The sequence below is a fragment of the Mchenga conophoros genome, linkage group LG7 (genome assembly GCF_057382185.1).
Source record: "Mchenga conophoros isolate Kocher_MC1m ecotype Shallow Benthic linkage group LG7, M_conophoros_male_GT1.1, whole genome shotgun sequence".
Taxonomy (NCBI): Eukaryota; Metazoa; Chordata; class Actinopteri; order Cichliformes; family Cichlidae; genus Mchenga; species Mchenga conophoros.
Window position 1 is genome coordinate 15724297 of NC_140532.1, and position 20087 is coordinate 15744383.

The following is a 20087-nucleotide window of genomic DNA, read 5'->3' on the forward strand; positions in this document are numbered from 1 at the left end:
GTTTACATGCCTAAGTACACCTTGGCAAGATACTGAACCCCAAGTTGCTCTTGAATGTGTTCATCGGAGTATAAATGTATGTTAATATTAGATAGAGAGCACTTAGGTGTAGAAAAAGTAGGAATGTATGAATGAGTGAAAGAGGCATGGGGTATAAAGCGCCCTGAGTGTTCAAGTAGTGTAGAAAAGTGCTATGCAAGAACCAGTCCATTTACCATCTGCTTCAAGCCTGGACACGTTGCATGCTCATAGATGCTTTTCTGCATACCTTGGGTGGTTATTTGAGTTACTTCTCCATCAGCTCACAGTAGTCTAGCAATTCTCTTCTGACCTCTGCTATCAACAAATCATTTTCACCTAGAGATCTGCCACTGAGTGGATATTTTCTCTCTTTTGGACCATTCTCTCTAAACCCTGAAGATGCTTGTGTGGGAAAATCCCAGCGGATGAGCAGTTTCGGAAACACTCCGACCAGTCTGTCTGGCACCAACAACCACACCATCTTCAAATTCACCTAAATCACCTTTCCTCCTCATTCTAGTGCTCGGTTTAAACTTCAGCAGGTCATCTTGATCATGTCTTCATGCCTAAATACACTGAATTGCTGCCAGGTGATTGGCTGAGTAGATATTTATTAGATTGTTTATATTTATTGATATATTGATATAACGATTTGATATATTGATTTGATATTAACACATTAATGCGCAATTAAAGAAAACATGTACCTAAGAAAATGGCTGGTGAGGAGTATGACTCTATTGTTTTCTCTAACATGTTTTCTCATTTTGACTTGGGTGTAAAATTATTATTATTATTTTTAACATTTGATGAGCTTCTTGTATTTTGGGATAAGATGGGATCTATTGTGATGTCACAGGTCAGAAAATTAAGCAAGTAGTCAAATGTAAATCAGCCAAAGCCACCTATACAGTGCACTAGGGGTACGAATAAGGATGACACTGCATGGAAATTCAGATTTGCAGCCCAGTGAAGACACACCGACCTGATTTCCAGCAGGCTGGGATGTTTACATTTGCAGGTACCAGAAAGGGCTGGAAATAAAACTCTGACAATTTAGCTTTACTGCCTACCAAACATCACTAAGCTTGATGATTGTGGTGTAAAACAAAAAGTGTTAAGTCCTTATCTGGGCATCCCTTTAGGAGACTAACAAGCAGCAAATAAATAAAAGAGAATAACCTGTTTCCCTGTGTGCTACTTTATATCCGCGTATTATGTGGCCGCTGATGGCGGGGAATTAAAATAAATAATTTAAGTGGAGGAAGAGTTCTCTTAGTTGTGCAAGCGGCACACAAATGATGATTTTAATTAGTTTACCACTGTGTCGTGGGGAAACATTTCGAGGGAAACAAACTGTTCAGCCCTTCTTGTTGGTTGGCAGTGAGCCAGATGAGATTGCCGTATGGTTTAAATCACTTTAGTGACATTTGGATTGAATCATACAACCTTAATGCAGCCAGCTGTCAACAACCTTTCATCAAATTAATTTGCCACATTGGCCAGAAGTATTTCATCGCTTCTCCCTTTAACTAAAATTGTCTTGTTGAGCTAATAAAACTGAAACACTGATGCCAAAAACACAGGTGATATGTGACCAAACAGCTTTGTGCACTATTTTAGTTTTAATTAACCCCCAACTGATGATTTTCAATGAAGCATTCAGCGTTATTTATACAGTGGGGATCATGCCAGTGTTTATGGGAAAAAATAAAATTCAATACTATCATTACCCGGTGGTCAATTTGAGATATTTTAACCCTGGGTGAGAAATCTGGGCAGTTAAGAGAATAATTTGGGTTGGTTTATGGATTACAGGTGCCATTCCTTAGATTTTTCCACGTGGACTGTTTTTATTTTTATTTTTTTCATAGCCAGGTGAACCTGCGAAACCCAGATAATGCAGTAGAGCCATACACATCATATAGACGCACATTCTGCCTGCCGTACATGTGCTGCCAAGGACGTACTATCCACGTTGCCCACCAGAAATGACCAAGATGGGCACAAGATTTGCGCATCCTGAGCATCACAAACAACCACGCATGCTTAAACACAGGATGCAGCTCGTGTAAAACTCGTGTCAATCAGACTTAAGTGTCAGTTTTGTGCCCAACATCATTCACCGGGTTGGGCAAATATCAGAATTGTTTGTTGCAGTGTAAGGCCCGATGCCACAAACACCAAACCTTAAGATTACATTCTCTCAACTATTTAACTACCAACTCCAATGCTAGATCGCATCCTTGAATCATCCTCTCCAGTTTGTCCTGCCTGGGCGGGGTGAGCGCGTGTGCCATCCTGGCTCCTATGGCAACCCGATAGATTAGCTCCATCAATATTCACGTTATTAGAAAGCGCGAGGCTTATGGATTAGTGATGTCAGCGCTCAGTGAAAGCCAGGGGCAGCTGCGTGCATGTGTGTATTCACCTTGCGCCGTGAGAGGGCTCAGATAGGCTTTCGGGGGAGGTGGGGATCATGCTTTGTCATTGAGGAGCTCAGCAGCAGCAGCAGCATTCTCCCACTCCGGCACGTCCGACGCTCAGCATGCTGCATCCTGATGCGCTCCCGTCTGCACTCAACGAGCTTACCTGGATTTACATGCATTTGTCGTTTGGCGCTTTTACATGAGCGTCTGATCGCAGCCGCCGCGTATTCGTTGACGCATCTCAATGTTTGAACCGGAGGAGAGCGGCACGTCCCAAGAGTCAGATAAGATACGACCCGTCCTGCGGACCTCCCCCGTCACTGTTTTTGCCTCCAGCGGCACCCCGAGTGTGTGAGATTCATGATTCATCCCCCCGCTTTCACGGGCTGTCCTTAGAGCGCAACCTCTTCTGGTTCTTCCAAATGGAGAGATTCCAGTCCTCCATGCGCAAACGGCTCTACAGCTTGCCGCAAAACATTGGGCAAAAGCCCTTTGTGACTGACGAAGGGGAGAACGGCGACAAGGACACTAAAAGGAAAAGTATCGGGCTCAAACATTTGTCCTCTCTGTCTCCCGCGAGCAGTTGTAAGAGCATTGGGGAGGCCGGGGTCGAAGACTTTGAAAGGGACGTCACCGTGAAGACCAACTTGAATGGGGACTGCCGCTTTTTTAGGGGCAGCATCTCTTCCATCTCCGGACGGCATCCCCCCGGGTCAGATTTGGCGGAGCAGAGGCGCCTCATTCCCGAGGCTGATGCTGGAGTCAACGAGAGTTTCCCCGGTGAGCACGGCCCCGGGGCCCTACAGCGGGCAACGGGTGGGCTGACCGGCATAGTCGGGCAACCGTCACTGTTTGACCAGTCAACTTTCATCAAGTTGGAGGGCTCTGAGCAAATAATACCCGAAGATGAGCGTCTCTACCAGGCTGGCTTCATGCACCGGCAGTTTGGGGCGATGCTCCAGCCGGGAGTCAACAAGTTCTCCCTGCGGATGTTGGGCAGTGAGAGGGCCGTGGAACACGAAAGGGAACGCGTGAAGTCTGCAGGCTTCTGGATAATCCATCCCTACAGTGATTTTAGGTAATTTCTGTGCAGAAATCCTTTTTCTTTTTTTAAAATCGCAAATAGTTGTGTCCTACAAAGAAGTGCTGCAGTGATCCTATCACACATTAAAGGCTCATTTGGCCTGCGCATGCGTTAAAACTAATAATTTAAAAACTGCCTGGAATGAATGAGCCATAAAATGTGTTAAGGGTATAAACTATAATCCCCGTGCATGCCTTTCTGTAACTACAGTGGCCATATTAGCAGCACGATAATCAGGAGTGTAAGCCTCTGCAGAACAGGTAGATCATTAGCTAAATGTGCCTCAGTAGCCCACCTTGAGCAGATAAATGGCTTAACGTGTGCAAATGGACATTTTTAAAAGCGTTGTCTACATTTTTTTTGCAGGGAAACGTGGTTATGTCATGCATATCCAGGATATAAGTCCTTTTGCTTTGGTTGGCCCAGTTTGTGCATTTGTGTGTCCATGGTGTCATCAGGTTATGTAGAACTTAATTAACTCTTTGCAGCTCTTTGCATGTATGTGCAACAAACTAAGCCAACCACAGTTAACAAATTTCCCAGCCATGCTGCACTATTTCATTGCACACCAGTATTCTGGATACGTCCACCACCAAAAGATTTTCCCGGCATTTAACCTTAATGCTCACTGTCATCATATTTTTCATCAGTCAGCTGTATGCCGATGTGTGCCACTGCAGTTTTTTCCACTCATCTGAATTACACTTTTTTTGTCATCATTTAGCCAGGGCAATGGATTACAGAGTGCAGCAGGGGCTTGGAAATGGGGTAATCAAAATAGGGTAACATGACCATTCAAGATATTAGAAGCACACATCAGTGGGAGATTATTACAGCACAATTAGTCTAATGGAGCAGAGATGGTGTGGACGGGGAGGGGACATGCCACAAAAACGCAGAGAGAGAGCGCACGACACACACACACACACACACACACACACACACACACACACACACACACACACACACACACACAGAAAGAGAGATTGAAATGAAAATGGTGTGTTGTGAGGAATCAGGACGGCCAGCTGTTAACTCCGTGTGTGAGGTACGAGGTGTTGTTACTTTATGCTCACTTTGGGTCGCAGTGCGAGCAGGAGGGGCATTTTTAGTGCTTGCCATGGGTCTCATAAGGTGAATGCTTTATCCCGCAGATCCCATTTTAAGTTACAGATGCCTTTTGCAGCACCAGAGATTATTCTGAGATTTTGTGGCAATCCAGCAAAGAGGCAGCTCCGTGCCCTGCTTGTGAGCTGACATACCGTGCGCATCCATGACAGTCAGCAAGGCATTGTATAACCGATGTAAGGTTTCCTGTTATCTTCCTATAGACACACACAATCTGATGTTTTTATCAAGTAACTGCTGTTTTTTGTTTTTTTTTTCATTCTAAAGCTTTCTAAGGATACAGCAGCAGACACACTGAACTGGCACACTGCGTAAATATGGTTAATATGATTGCTGGTGGGCCTGAGCCACAGTACAGGTGTGTGTTAAGCCACTGAGCTGCATGCAGGCTGTTGTGTTTCAGCTGCACTCTGGCAGCAAGAGATAAGTATCTCTAGTACAAATGTGATCCCTTTTTCAGCTGTCCTGATTGATCTAAGCTCCTTTCACCATTTTAAGCCTTTTTGTGTTCACTTTGCTTGTAACTCCCCTCTCTTTTTTGCTCTCATGCTCTTTAACGTAGTTGCACTCTGACCTCAATAGTGCAAGATTTTGTCTCTGGACCAGTCGAGGTCCACAGACCGTACAAGCAGCAGCTTTGTTTCGATGGTAACATCAGATTACACCAGCCAGTTGTCTGTTTTGTGGTCTGAATTCTGCGCGCACAGGCAGCCGATGTTCCAGCAGGGTGGTCAGCAATGTACCGTCCTCTGCAGACCTTTTTTTTAAAAAATAAATAAATAAATGAATAAAATTATCCAGCTGTTCCAGCGCTCTGCAGCACAGTGACGTTTGCAGAGCAGTAATGCTAACTACTCAACATCTGGCTGATGGGTGCTGACTTCTGGAGATGACATGGATTCACAGGAGATAACGGTGGATTTAGCCAGAGAGAGGAAGCGCAATTAGGACCAGTGTGTCACTGCAGAGACAACGGGCAGATGTCGAGAGAAATGCAAATTCTTTGTTTGGCAAAGAACAACAGAAAGCTGATTAGAACAAATGGCCACCGTGCCCTCACTGGTTTCTACATTTTGTCACATGTGACTGTGAACGTTTTGGGTGTAAGTAAACTAGAAGAGGTAGAAGTGCATTCACCAGATTCCTCTGCCTCTTTCCACCGTGTTGTCCTCATTCGACTCTAGAATGTTTTCCATCACCAGTAACACAATGCAGCACCTGTAACTCATCACAACAGCAACCCACTGGGAGGTATCACCTGAAAAAGCAAATATTACATCTAATATTGTGGTGAACCTGGCATGGATCAAACAGTGACACTCTGAATGACTGCTGCATCCTTTGCACACAAAAAAATGTATAAAGAAAAAGCATAATTAAGTCTTAAGAAAATGCAATTCAGTTTACCTTTGAAAACAAATGTATCGCTTAAAAGAAAAAATTAACTAAGAAAATAAATAAATACATAAGCTAATTAAAAGCTCAGATCCTGTATATTTTAATATTTATGAATGTATACCAATAACTTTACACTTTTTAAAAGAAAGAAATATTTTGGCATGCTTGAGCCTCCATATAGTTTTCTTCCCCCCCATTCATGGAGAAAACGCTAAAGTTTTAAATATACCTGCTGATGAGATGATGAGATATTTGGTTTCTTAACCTCCAGCTGGCGTGCAGTTTTTGCTGACCCTGCATGTTTGTCCTGTTGAGATCATTTGTTTTTGTTTTGTTTTTTGACACGACTCACTCATGAAATCGCACATGTATGGGTTCTCATCTTACACGCTCTTTGTGTGGATGCGTTGTACATTACTGTGTGACTCTGACAAATGTAGAACGCTAGATTAAAAAGAATGAGTATAGCAAATAGCTGGGAAACATCAATCAAGAGTCAGAATAGCTTACAGTGAACTCCAATTAGCCATATTTCTAAATTTCATAAGAACATTTGCTAAATAAATGTGTTCTGTTTTGTGTGTAAATGACTAGTAACAGGCAGTTTTCGATGAAACTGAACACACTCCTGCTGATACTTTTGAAAATCAATATGTATTCATGATTAATTCAAATGAATTCCCAATAACCGGTGTCACTCTTTTCCCATTTGGCCCACTCTTTAACTGAATCAGAGAATAATTCTTTGCTTGTTTACATTGTTTCTGCTCACTCGGACAGAACTCTGCTGGGTTTTCAGACCGTGTGAAACAGCGAGGTTCATTTCTATAAGTAGCCAGAATCACTTTGAATTTGGAGCACATACTCACACATACTTGTATTAATTGTTTTGTGTAAACTAAGCAGCATACACTGATTGGCTTTGTATTGATGAAATGTTCCCATCAATACGTCCCTGTTTGTTGTTGTTTTAATACAAAGTTCAAACAGATGCGTTTTTATTACCAGTTATTCTGTCCAATTTTTTTCTTAAGTGAAGGCAAAAAATGCTCATTTTGAATTTTCAGATCCACAAGCAGGAATTTCCTATTTCTCTGGTCACCCAGAAACATTTCATTTACATCAGTTTTGCGTTTGTTTAGCTCGGCTCTTATGACAAAGGTATGACATTTGCAATCAGGTTTTCTGCCGTGCTGAGATTTAATACCAGCATGTGTTTATTTAGATTCTGTTTTTAAACTAAATTAGTAACCAAATTGCATTGCATTTATGAGCTCCTACTATAATTGCTTTTCTTGGCCTGTTGTCATTGTTAGTGCAAGTTTACTTTTCGAATGAAACTAGGTCATTTAGCATAGACCACAACTAACACCTGCAACCTAATATCATATGATAAATTAAATTAAATTTGATCAAAAGAACAGAGGAAAGTCAACACATGAATTTGTTCCTTTCACCAAAATGTTGTCGCCTCTAAATCTTTATTTTTCTGTGTATTATATCAACAACGTCACTTTGGCGACCCCAAAGAAGTTTTAGCCAGACCTAGAGGAGACTATACCCTCTGTTTACATCAAATAAGAAGAAATTAGCCGTTTCTGTGCCTTAATGACGCTGGCCTGCTGTGATTTATGGTGTGAGTCACATCCAACTGTCCATCTTTCAGGTTCTACTGGGATCTGACAATGCTGCTGTTGATGGTGGGAAACCTCATCATCATCCCTGTGGGCATCACCTTCTTTAAGGACGAGCACACGCCGCCCTGGATAGTCTTTAACGTCGTGTCGGACACCTTCTTCCTCATGGACCTGGTCCTCAACTTCCGCACGGGCATCGTCAAGGAGGACAACACGGAGATCATCCTGGACCCGCATCAGATCAAGATCAAGTACCTGAAGAGCTGGTTCGTGGTGGACTTCGTCTCCTCCATACCCGTGGACTACATCTTTCTTATCGTGGAGACGCGCATCGACTCAGACTTTTACAAGACGGCCCGAGCTCTGAGGATCGTCCGCTTCACAAAGATCCTCAGTCTGCTACGGCTGCTGCGCCTCTCCAGACTCATTCGCTATATCCACCAGTGGGAAGAGGTAGATGAAGATAGCCCCATACTGGCTAGCTTCAACTGACTGGTTGGATATTTAAAAGATTTTGTTACAGTCTTAAAAATATTAGTCGATAAAAATGAACAAATTCACAGCTTCTAGCTTTTTAAGTGGGAATATTTTTTAAGTCTTTTAAGTAGTGTGGCTGATATTTAGAGAATTTCTTACACTATTTTCCAGATTAATACCTGCAGCATGCTCTCAGATGCTTCTCTCATTTCAAAGGGGACGTCTTGTGCTCATTTCCACCTTCATCCTTATATTCCAGGACTCTACTGGAGTAGCTTTGCATGGTTCACAGTTCAAAAGTAATCATTGTTTACCAGTCAGCCAGTTTATCAGTTCATCCTCTTCCTGACAAACTATTTCACATTCTCTCCCTTTAGGCCAGCTTTCCTCTCATTGGCTGTGTCTTGCAAATAGAAGGTTTGAAGAGCTGCAGAATGAAGGAGGAGTGCAGAAAAAAACTCAATCTGAAACCAAGCGTTTGCAGCTGCCTGAAGCCTGATCTCATTTTTTTAAACTTTCTCCATGTTAAATGTGCACATCCATCTTTTTAACAGTACAGGTTTCCCTTTAGGCACCGTGCATACTAAGGTTTCTCTCTCATTAACAGATTTCTTACACTTTCGCTCTGTATGTGGGGAAAAAAAGTGCTGCTGCAGAGTTAATTTGTTGGCTCTGCATTTAAACACACTTACACACAGTCAGCTTACTCAATAAGAGATATTATCCCGCGTTATTATTTTTTATATGTTCCATCCCCATCAGCCATTAACGTTACAGATGGTTGCTCTGAAATAGCCTCTGGTAGTCTATAGAAGATTAAGTGTGGTTCGGTATAGTTTGCTTGCATCCATCAACACCATCATCGCGGTTCCTCCTGTTTATTTCAAATCCTCTGTTTGCGTGCATGGGTGTTAACATTTTATAGAAGAGATATGAGTGTTTTATTATCTCTCTTTTTTCTCTCTCTCTCCCCCTAATTCTGAAAATCTGTGTCACAGGTTTTCCACATGACATACGACCTTGCCAGCGCCATGGTGCGTATCATGAACCTGATTGGTATGATGCTGCTGCTGTGTCACTGGGATGGCTGTCTGCAGTTTCTGGTTCCCATGCTGCAAGACTTCCCCCCAGACTGCTGGGTCACCAGGAACAAGATGGTGGTAAGTGGATTATTTATGAGTCAGACAGCCTCCAAAATGTGTTCCTCCCCAAAACACGACGAACCACATGCAGACATTTATCTCTAAGCGTCATTAGTTATCAGTTTGAGAGCACAGATTAAATTAATGTCAACAGGTAGCGTGTTTAATCTTTATATCCAGTTTTCAGTCACACATGTTTTTCAATAAACATTTTGCAGAAATAGGGTGGTTTTTGTTTATTTGCAAAGCTGTTAATACCTCCTGAAGAAGATAGAATAGAATAGAATTAGAATTCAACTTTATTGTCATTGCACATGCACATGAAACAGACCTACCCATAAATGATGTTTTGTAACAGTTGGGACATACATCTGTGTTCACGTCCATAAGCTCAGATTAAGCTGATTTAGATGTGATGTACGATGGCTCCGTAATGTAGTGGTTTACACATTCAGGAGAGGCATCCGGTGTAAAAATCTAACAAATCAAATATTTCCTGAGCCGCTGGTCGTAGATAGCCGTACGCGTTATCTCTCCTCCTCTGCATCCCTTTCAGAATGACACCTGGGGTCAGCAGTACTCCTACGCCCTGTTCAAGGCCATGAGTCACATGCTGTGTATCGGGTATGGCCTGTACCCTCCTATCGGCATGGCTGACGTGTGGCTCACTATCCTCAGCATGATCGTGGGTGCCACCTGCTTTGCCATGTTTGTGGGGCATGCGACTGCACTCATTCAGTCTCTGGACTCCTCCAGGAGGCAGTACCAAGAAAAGGTGGGTGTTTGCTGAAAAATCATCCACAGTTTTACTTCTGATATAACACTTCTGTTCCACTACATTTCATAAGGTAATATTATTTAACTGTTTCACTTATTACATTATCAAATCATGAAGTGTATCAAATTCGGTTCTTTTCTGAATTCTTTTGCCAACAGAGAAAGAACAAAAAAAATAGTCATCAGTTCATAAAATGTGCTTTTTTAGGTTAAACTGCCAGCTATATATATATTTAAGTTCCAGCTTAAATAGGGCCTTTATTTACTTATACCTCATTTATAATGAGCGGCTACAGCAGTCTGAAGCCTGCGATTTTGAGTCAGAGGGATTACTTGCACATATGCTGACCTCATTACTTCAAACTGTGGCCACATTTAATATGAGTATTTTGCATATATATATATATATATATATATATATATATATATATATATATATATATATATATATATATATATATATATATATATATATATATGAACAACAATAAGCTTAAGCTTAAAAGGCAGATTACAACGGTAAGATGTGCTTCATCTTAAAAAATAAAAAATATGAATACTATCCTATAATATTATTATTATTTGATATCATATATTATTAGGTACAGGAGAGGAGCTTTTTTTCTGTGTGATGTATTTTAATCTGGACACCTACATAAGTGCAATTTTTAATGCAGGATTTCTGTTTTATATTTCAATATTGCTACTTTTCACTAAGTGACAGATCTTGAAGGGGAGCGTAAACCCACTTTTTTGTTTGCAAAAACATGTTTTATACATCCACGTATAGCTGCCGTTAACTTTTCATTTGGGGAATATGGGAAAGGACAGACGAACTGCAACATGACACAAAAAAAGACAGACATGGCAGTGCATTATGAAAAGCAGAGCTGACACTTACAGCTGGATTTACCATGCATAGACAGGGTGCATGGACCATATTTGGTGCTTTGCTGCTAGAGTACACTGCTGAAGGACACAGTAGTTAATGTTATTAGCTGCAGCCTGCAGAGCACAACTGTAATTGTCAGATGGGGCAGAGTCACAACATTGCACTGTGGGCAGGTTTCACAGATGGCCTGACAGTTGACTGTTAAAATAATGAGACACATTATATTCCTACCTCTGAGCCAACACATCAATCAGTGTAATATATTCATTTTGACATGACTTTGCATTTTGTCTCACGGTTATGTTACGTTACATTTGCAGCCTTCTGCTACTCTAATCAACAGGAATATATATATATTTATATCTATATATATATAGATATAGATATATAGTTTTTTTTAAAATCATGTTAATAAGTGTGCTCTTTGTGCTTTTCATAGTACAAACAAGTGGAGCAGTACATGTCCTTCCACAAGCTTCCTGCAGACATGCGTCAGAGGATCCACGACTACTACGAACACCGGTATCAGGGCAAGATGTTTGACGAGGAGAGCATACTGGAGGAACTGAATGAGCCGCTGAGAGAGGTCAGCCATCAACAGATGATTTTTAGATAACATACATTATGCAAACAATGTGTAAATGCTTAAAGACAACATAAAGTTGTTATTTGCTCTCTTAATCATTTACTGTCCGTTTAATATAACCCTTAAGTAAAGTCTGGTGTTTAAAAAAAAACAGATGCTTTTTGACAAATACATTTTTTATTCTTATATAAGCTTTCAGCTACATTATTCTGACCTGTAGGCTATTTGTTTAGCATTTCTTTAATTCTTCTAAATAGTAAAATGTTAACAAAATTATTCATTGTCCTTATTTTATTTTGCAAACATTTTATTGTCGTCAGCAGCACATGTATAAATGCATGACATGAGCCACGTTGTTCTTAATGGTGAACAGTTAATTATGTAATCTAATATGGCTGTGTTACTTTGACAATGTTAATAGTCATGTAATCTGATAAGTAATGGCTTGAAGAGGACGGGGGACCTCATTAAAAAAGCATTAAGAGCATTAAGCTGTTAGCCCCCCTGCTTTTATCATGACTGAAATTTGTTTTTGAAGGCATTGCATTAACAAAAAGAAAAAAATGTAAAAGGTGAACTTTTTTTTCTCTTTCCTGCAGGAGATCATCAACTTTAACTGTCGCAAACTGGTCGCCTCCATGCCCCTGTTCGCCAACGCTGATCCCAACTTCGTCACCTCCATGCTAACCAAACTACGCTTTGAGGTCTTCCAGCCGGGCGACTACATCATCAGGGAGGGGACCATCGGCAAGAAGATGTACTTCATCCAGCACGGCGTTGTCAGCGTCCTGACCAAGAACAGCAAAGACACCAAGTTGTCCGATGGCTCTTATTTTGGAGGTGAAGTCGGCTGCTCTGCATGCTAATATGTTCTGTAGTGGACAGTGGGTCAGTTTGAATGCATGTGAAGGAGTGGTGATTGTATGATTTGTTTTGATTTATTTGGCTCAGGCACTCAGCAGATTATCTTCCCCGACTATTACAGCTGGGAAAAATCGTCCACATCATCTCCTTAAAAGCGCTGGGAACTAAGAGGGGCAGAGCTTTGCGATCTTTGATTCCATCTGTGGGGTTTTCCCCTTTTTGTTACACCATATTTAAAGCTGAAATCCAGAATTTTTCCTCTCGGTTATGTTTTCTCAACCTGCTGTTGTCTGTTCCATCTGTGCACCAAAGTGAAATGTCATCATTAAATGTCAACTACGAAGCATAAAACTCTTAATTCTTTTCAGATTTGTTTCGGCAGAAGTATTAAACGAGGAAAGGGGGAAAAAAAGCAGCTAAATTAAACCTTTCATAGTCACGCATTTATTTGGAGTAAAACAGTCAGGGCAAAAACAATTTGGCTTCAAGTTATTCTCCTACATCTAAAAACACGAAGAAATGTTAAAATAATAAACTAGGACAGAAAAGATCTAAAACCAACACAAGATAAAAAGAAATCCCATGATGTAAAGTGTAATAAATTCAAGAAAGTGACAGAATAGGGCGGAGAGAGATGGAGAGAGACAGAGTATGTGTGTGTGTGTGTGTGTATTTGTGCGTCTATATCCTCAATATGTCTGTCCTGAAAAATATGCCTCATTTTTTTCCCTCCTGTTTTCTTTTAATGGCGCATTATTTTATTTTTCTGATCTGGCACGACAGATGAGGTCAGAACAAACTGTAAGCTGCAGAAATTGCATTAAGTGCTCCATCTGTGGAGTTCAGAGGCATCAGCCTTTTTCATGCTTTATCATCTCATACTAATAATACTATTTTGGACTTTTCTTTTGTGAATGGATCTAAGAAGATAGGAATTCTGTTGCGGCTTGTCACACAACTTCTGAAAGGAGGAGGAGGGTGGGTGGTGGTGGTGGTGGGGGACTCATTATATAACACTTCATAGTAATGCGTTGTTTTTAATCCTTGCTGTTAATACCTGTCTTGCACTCTGCAGGAAGTCTTTTAAAGCGGTGAAACAAATAATTGAAGGGTTTTTTTTCTCATCTCTTTCCCTGCAGAGATCTGCCTGCTGACCCGAGGCAGGAGGACTGCCAGCGTGCGGGCAGATAACTACTGTCGACTGTACTCTCTGTCTGTAGACCACTTCAATGAGGTGCTGGAGGAGTATCCCATGATGAGGAGGGCGTTTGAGACTGTGGCGCTCGATCGCCTGGATCGCATAGGTTAGTCCTTAAAGATAAGATAAAACCTATTTACTGGCACCAATTTTATATTATTATCAATCATTCATTTGTTCATTTTAGTGTTGCACTAAAATTAACATCAGTTGGACTTTATATCTGTTATTAGTGGTGGCGTGGATGTAGGCACGTATTTAAGCACAGCGGCTAACAAAAGCCAAGAATAGAAAACAGTGTATAATAATAATATTTAAATGTAAGCGTGCCACATTAATCCATGGTCTTTAGACTTTACTAATTAATCTTATATGAATGGAAAACAGTTTAAAGTCATTTTCCTGGGTACACCTTGCTAAGGACCCCCTTGTCCTTTGGAAGTCTTAATTCTTTGTAGCACAGATTCAACAAGGTGCTGGAAACATTCCTCAGAGGTTTTGGTCCATATTAACGTCACAGCATCACACAATTGCTGCTGATTTATAAGCTGCACATCCATGATTCGAGTCTCTGGTTCCACCGTGTCACAAAGGTGCTCTGTACTAAAGAGCCCGAAGTGTGCCAAGAAAATATCCCACTCACCGGCATCCGGAACTGATCATACAATGCAGGATGGAGCCAGGCTTTCATGCTGTTTACACCTACCATTCCAGTGTCATAGCAGAAATTGACAGTCATCTGACCAGACAACTTTTCTCCAGTCTTCCACTGTCCAATTTTGGTGTGAACTGTAACCTCAGCTTCCTGTTTTTAATTAACAAAGACCTAAGCCATCTGCTTCAAGGTCCAAAGTGTTATGCATTCAGAGATGCTCTTTGGTTGTGACACGTGGTTATTATCAGCTTGAAGCAGTCTGGCTATTCTCCTCTGACCTCTGGCATCAACAAGAACTCCTTCTCACTGGACAATTATTCTTTTTCGGCCCATTTTCTATAAACCCTAGAGATGGTTGTGTGGGAAAATCCCAGTAGATCAGCAGTTTCTGAAACACTGAGACCGGCTTAGGCAACAACAACCATGCAAGATTAAAAGTCAGCTTTCTTCCCCCATTTTGATGCTCAATTTGAACTTCAGCAGGCCGTCTTTACAAGGCCTCTGTGCCTAAATGCACTGAGTTGCAGCCATGTGATTGGTTAATTAGATATTTGCATTTTTAAGCAGCTATTCAGGTATACCCAGTAAAGTGACCAGTGAATTATACTATAAGCAAGTATTTACTAAGTAAACTAAACTCAAACAGAGTATTTTTTGTGCAGTCTGCAGTTGGATTGGAACCTAAAAGAGACAGTTAGGTCTAAAGGGTGGCATTTTTCTAACTTTTTGATTGCTTCCAGTCTAATCTGGAGACATAATATACCCACATAGCAAAATTGGTATGGCCCGGATCTGGCCCACAAAATGTGCTTACACATGGCCCCACATACCGCAAAGAATGACGGCCCTGTGAGATGTGGCCCACACATGGGCCAGCACAAGGCCAGTTGCAGACACACTGCTGGCCCACAACAGTTTCAACCCTGGCCCCAGATGTCAGCCCAATGTGTACCTTAATCAAGCCATGTAATTACAACATGTTCTATATAAGAATCAGTGAATGGACTGATTCTTATATAGCGCTTTGCTACTCTCCCAGATTACTCAAAGTGCTCTATACAACATGCCATATTCACCCAATCACACACTTCCGCTAAACTGAGTGCTTCCTAACTACAGCCACACACATTCTCAGTTTTGCCATGCAGACTGGAATAACCAGGGATCGAACCACTAACCTTCCGATCAATGGGTGACCTGCTCTTCCTCCTGAGCTACAGCCACCCACTGGAAAAAAATGAGTAAACCGACTTTGGATAAAGTGTACACTCACAAACCTGTCAAACCTGCATTTGAAACGTTAGCTACCATAGCAGTATAGTATTGCAACATGGCATTTGGTCTTCTAACTAAAATAGAAGACCAAACAGTGCCATCATTTGCAGACCTGCCCCACATCTGGTTGACATACACCCTGCCATGACACCTTGATGCCAGATCCAGGCTAGACCTGTTTTCTATGGGCTTGGGCCACATAAACCAAACCACAATCGGGCCAGATATGGCATCCCATCACATAAATAGTGCCATCTATGCCAGGCCTGGCCCAAATCTGGATGACATACATCTTAGAGAACCAATATAGTAGTGATACATATGCTGTATAACATTGCAATGTCTTTATATACTGTGTATTTATGCAGTATGTTGGTATGTTAGTTAGAAGAAAATGAAAATCTCTGGATCATTATAGATTAACTTCACATAAGCATATTTCAAAAACTAGTTTGCAACTTAGTGACTGACTTTACTCCACTGTTTACTCAGCAGTGGTGCTCCTCCGCTACATGTGCTACAAACAGTGCTGGGTTATTGTAAACGATGAGACTACATTGTTTTAAGACCCACTGTGCCAGAGTGTGAGATTGTAAAGCATGGAAATATATATGACAAAATTTGCACTGTTGAACTTGTAAGCCAATATTGTCAGATAATATCTGTCAAATTGTGAGTGTATTTTTTGTAGTGTTTTAACAGCAGGCTGCATTTTCTAGAGGTATCATTTGCCTTTTTACTCCCATATACGAGAGGAGTTGTGGGCGCTTTTGTGTGCAGAATAAGAAATACATAATTTAAAAGTGTTTGCATTGCATGGACGCACTATTGACGAATATATTTTTGAGTTATACAATTATATTTAATTCTTCCTCTTCAGCGTGTGGTATGATGTGTTGTCTAAGGATGTCATTTGTGAAAAAAGGGGAGGGGCTAAAAGTGCATCACGGCCTTATTTCTCTTTTCTTAACAGGGAAGAGGAACTCTGTTCTTCAACACAAAGTTCAGCATCACCAAAGTTCTGGCACACTAAACCTTCATGAGAGTGAGATCATCCAAAGAATAGTGCAACACGACCGCGACATGGCCCAGTGCACTCAGCTGAACCAAACCAGCACTGTGCCGAGTATAAACCGTCCGCCTGCTCCTCCGTCACCCACCCCGGTCATCTGGGCCCCGCTGGTTCAGGCTCCGCTCCAGGCTGCGGCTGCCACCACCCCGCTTGCTATGGCCTTGGCCCACCAGTCCCAGCTTCCTCCAATCCTCTTCCACCATCCTCTGGTGCCACGTCCCGGCTCTGTGAAGGACCCGTCCAGCTATTCAAAGAGAGTACATGTTGGAGCGAGTGCCTCCAGTAGCTGTGGTTCAGGGCCCAATTCTCCCACTAGCTCTGCCAACCTTAGATCTGAGGTTGAGACTGCCACACTAGTATTCCCCAGGACACAGCTACTCTCCAGTGGGCCGTTGTCACCCATACTGACGTCTCAGCCCATCTTCACCAGCAGCCTGCAGCCCCTCGCCCCTCTGCACACACACCAGCCTCTGCTCCATCCTCCCCACTCTGGCATGGCGTCGGTGTTTCCCATCAGCCAGGCCACCGTCTCTTACACCTGCTCCGCTCAGCTCCACTCCCAGCCGTTTCACGGTGCTATGACCACCCCACCACGACCGATAGGTTTACTCCAACAGGGGGCACCAGGGAGGCTAGCAGGGAGATTCCCGGCCCCCTCAGCCACCACATTAACCCCTCTTATTTCAAGCTCAGTCGGCCCCATACTGAGCCAATTGCAGCAAACCTCCCATATCACCTCACAGCAGGTGGGGTCCAGCAGTGACAGAGCAAGCAGGAGAACCAGTGGCCTGAACCTCCCACATTTTCCCTTCATCACCAACACCCAGTCCTCCGCTGGATTTAATCAGCCAGTGTCTGCAGTCGGAGCCGGGGCCGCAGCCTCTCTGGCCCAGCACAGCCTGGCAGGACTCCAGTCTGTTTTTCTCCCGCAGGTTCTCCCAGAGCACTCAGCCCTTGCCTCCCTGGCCCAGTATGGCTCTGCAGAGGCCTCGCCTTGCTACACGCCTCCTGTCCACAGTCCCAGCATCCAGAGCCCTGTGAGGGGAAGGACAGTATGCCACAGTGAGCTCCCCAGCACTGCAGACTCTCATAGTCCTCTAACCCTTCAGACCTCATGCCCTGCCAGGGTGGCCTGTACCCTCAGACAGAGGGCAGAGTCCTCGGTGGATCTCTTTTCCCAGGAAATAAAGACTATCTCAGGCTCTCACAGCTCTATACACCAGGAAAGGCCTTTGGCCATAAGCGGCTCCTCTGAGGGTGTAGCAGGGGCGCCCAGCCCCTTCTCCTCACCGATGGCTGTCAGTAAACCCTACACCCCGATCCCGGGTCAAGCCACTCCTGTCAGTCGGACACATTCAGGGCCTGAGCCTCAGCACCAGTCCGTTGGTTTTCACTCTTCTCCCATTAGATCTCCCGCTAAAATGTTAGAGAAGGAACACAAACAGTCCAAACTCCCGTCCAATTTGTGAGATTTAGACACACCCTCCTTTAATGCCTGAGTGAAGGGAAGATCACTTGGCATCATTTTAACCACTATGTCAAATTTTGAAGTAGGAGGGTGTGCTATAGCTCAGTGGTTTTGTTTTTAACCAGAGTGAACGGATCGAGTTTGATAATGGACAGTGACAGATATATATTTTTTACAGGATACTGCGTCTTTAAAAATGCTAATAACATCCAAACTGTATTGATGGGTATATGTAACACCTCATGAAAGTATCAATTGTTCCGTGTATTATATTCTAACCGCACTCTGTGATTTGTATTTGTTTAAAACCCCATCGTCCAGGCAATTTGTGTAACCTTTTAGCCACATCCTATTTAGTTGGAACGTCGTCCACAACTGTATCCAGTTATGATCAAAACCAAAAAAAACCTGCTGTCCTCTGTTCACATCCTTTCCCACTGCTGAGAGCGTCGTGTGAACGCAGGGTTACTCCGTAAGAGATGTGAGGAGAGATAGACTGTGCACTTTGCTCGTTTCAGAAATAACCTGAAGGCTTGACGATGGCACGTCTTCCAAGATAGCTTTCCAGCAATATTGCACACCCAAATGGGTCACACAGATCAGATAGTATTTAAAAATAAATCTAAGTAATGAATGTAATGAAAATGTGTGAGTGGGAGGAGCGGGATTCATTTTGAATGTGTTTAAACATGAAGGTGATGACAGATTTCACAATAGATGCCAACTTATTTCAGTCTGGCAATAACTTTGGTACAAAACATCCACCTGAGCCGAGGTTTGTGTGCCATTAGCATAGTATGCAATAATCTGTGTGTTCTTTTGTCTTGTTTTTTTACTGGTATGCAAAGGTACTGTGAATCGAAGCACTGATTTGAGATCAGACTCATTAAAACAAGGGAACTGAATTTAAAAAAAAAAGAAAGAAGCAATTGTCGATAATCAAAACATCCTGAAACCAGCGATGCACTGAGATTGCTCTGAATGTTTCTTGCACCAGTCAAAGGGCTAAAAGCAGTTTCCTGGACTCAAGATCAACGAGAACCCCTGATGGGTCATATTGCTGCATATTTACCTCTTTCATTGTACAATATTTGAAAGATTTGACATGTATTGTTGAACAATTGCTGCTTTGTGATGCTATGCTGAATCAATAACGTGTATATCAACTGACTTACTTTTAAAAACCAGACTCTTAAATCCTTCTACTTGTTAATAAGTTCACGTGTTTAGATGATGCGTCTACCTTTGTGGACCTGCAGCCGGTGACAAACTGTGAGCTGGTCGGCAGGTCGGATCATCAGAGGATCCTGTCCAGTGGCTTTAGCTGCCCGGTTGGTGAGCCTGAGGTCTGCAATGACTCTGAGTTCCACAAGAAAGAGATACCATCAGACACTAGCCAGCCTCTGCCAATGGGCTCGATCAATCCTTCATTACTATTCTCCTCCAACCGCCTGCCACAGGCATTTGCTTAGAGGTTATTTTGAGTGCATTCAACTTAAAAGTGTCATTCGTTCATCCATCCATTCATATATTTATTTATCATTTTGCTGCCTTTTAGCCATCGAATCTCATTCTTTTGTCACCTGTATGTTACAGACATTTTATTTAAGCCTCCAAATTCAATGCAATAAAATGACATATGGTTAATTACCCTCACCTCAACCGTTTAATTCCTTCCAGGAGGAGAGTGTGCGAGAATCTGATAATAAATTATGGCAAAGTTCTAGACTTTAAGCCGGATTAGAAATTGAGAACTGAATGGTGTTGTCTGGTGCCAACAATGAAAATAACCAGGATTATAATCTGCCAGATACTCAATACAAAGAAATTATCTACCACGTTCATGGAGCGATAACTGCTGGTTTAGTGAGTAAACAGATTTTAAATGCAGGGCTACTGCAAAGTTTTATTAACAGACCTGACAGACCTGATCCTCCATATCCTTAAATAACTTCACTAGATCAGCTGGTTTTGGAAGATTGCT

At 42.3% G+C, this 20087-nt stretch overlaps 1 protein-coding gene across 1 annotated transcript; it reads left to right on the forward strand.

Moving 5' to 3' along the window:
• Window positions 1-1147: 1147 nt before the first annotated feature.
• On the forward strand, window positions 1148-18998 carry LOC146569872 (potassium/sodium hyperpolarization-activated cyclic nucleotide-gated channel 3-like). Its single transcript, XM_085282515.1, has 8 exons — window positions 1148-3528; window positions 7727-8150; window positions 9173-9334; window positions 9873-10091; window positions 11425-11571; window positions 12171-12411; window positions 13575-13739; window positions 16537-18998. Exons 1-8 carry the CDS (start codon window positions 2873-2875, stop codon window positions 18102-18104), a joined length of 3582 nt encoding a protein of 1193 aa, XP_085138641.1. The 5' UTR covers window positions 1148-2872; the 3' UTR covers window positions 18105-18998.
• The last annotated feature ends 1089 nt before the right edge of the window (window positions 18999-20087 follow it).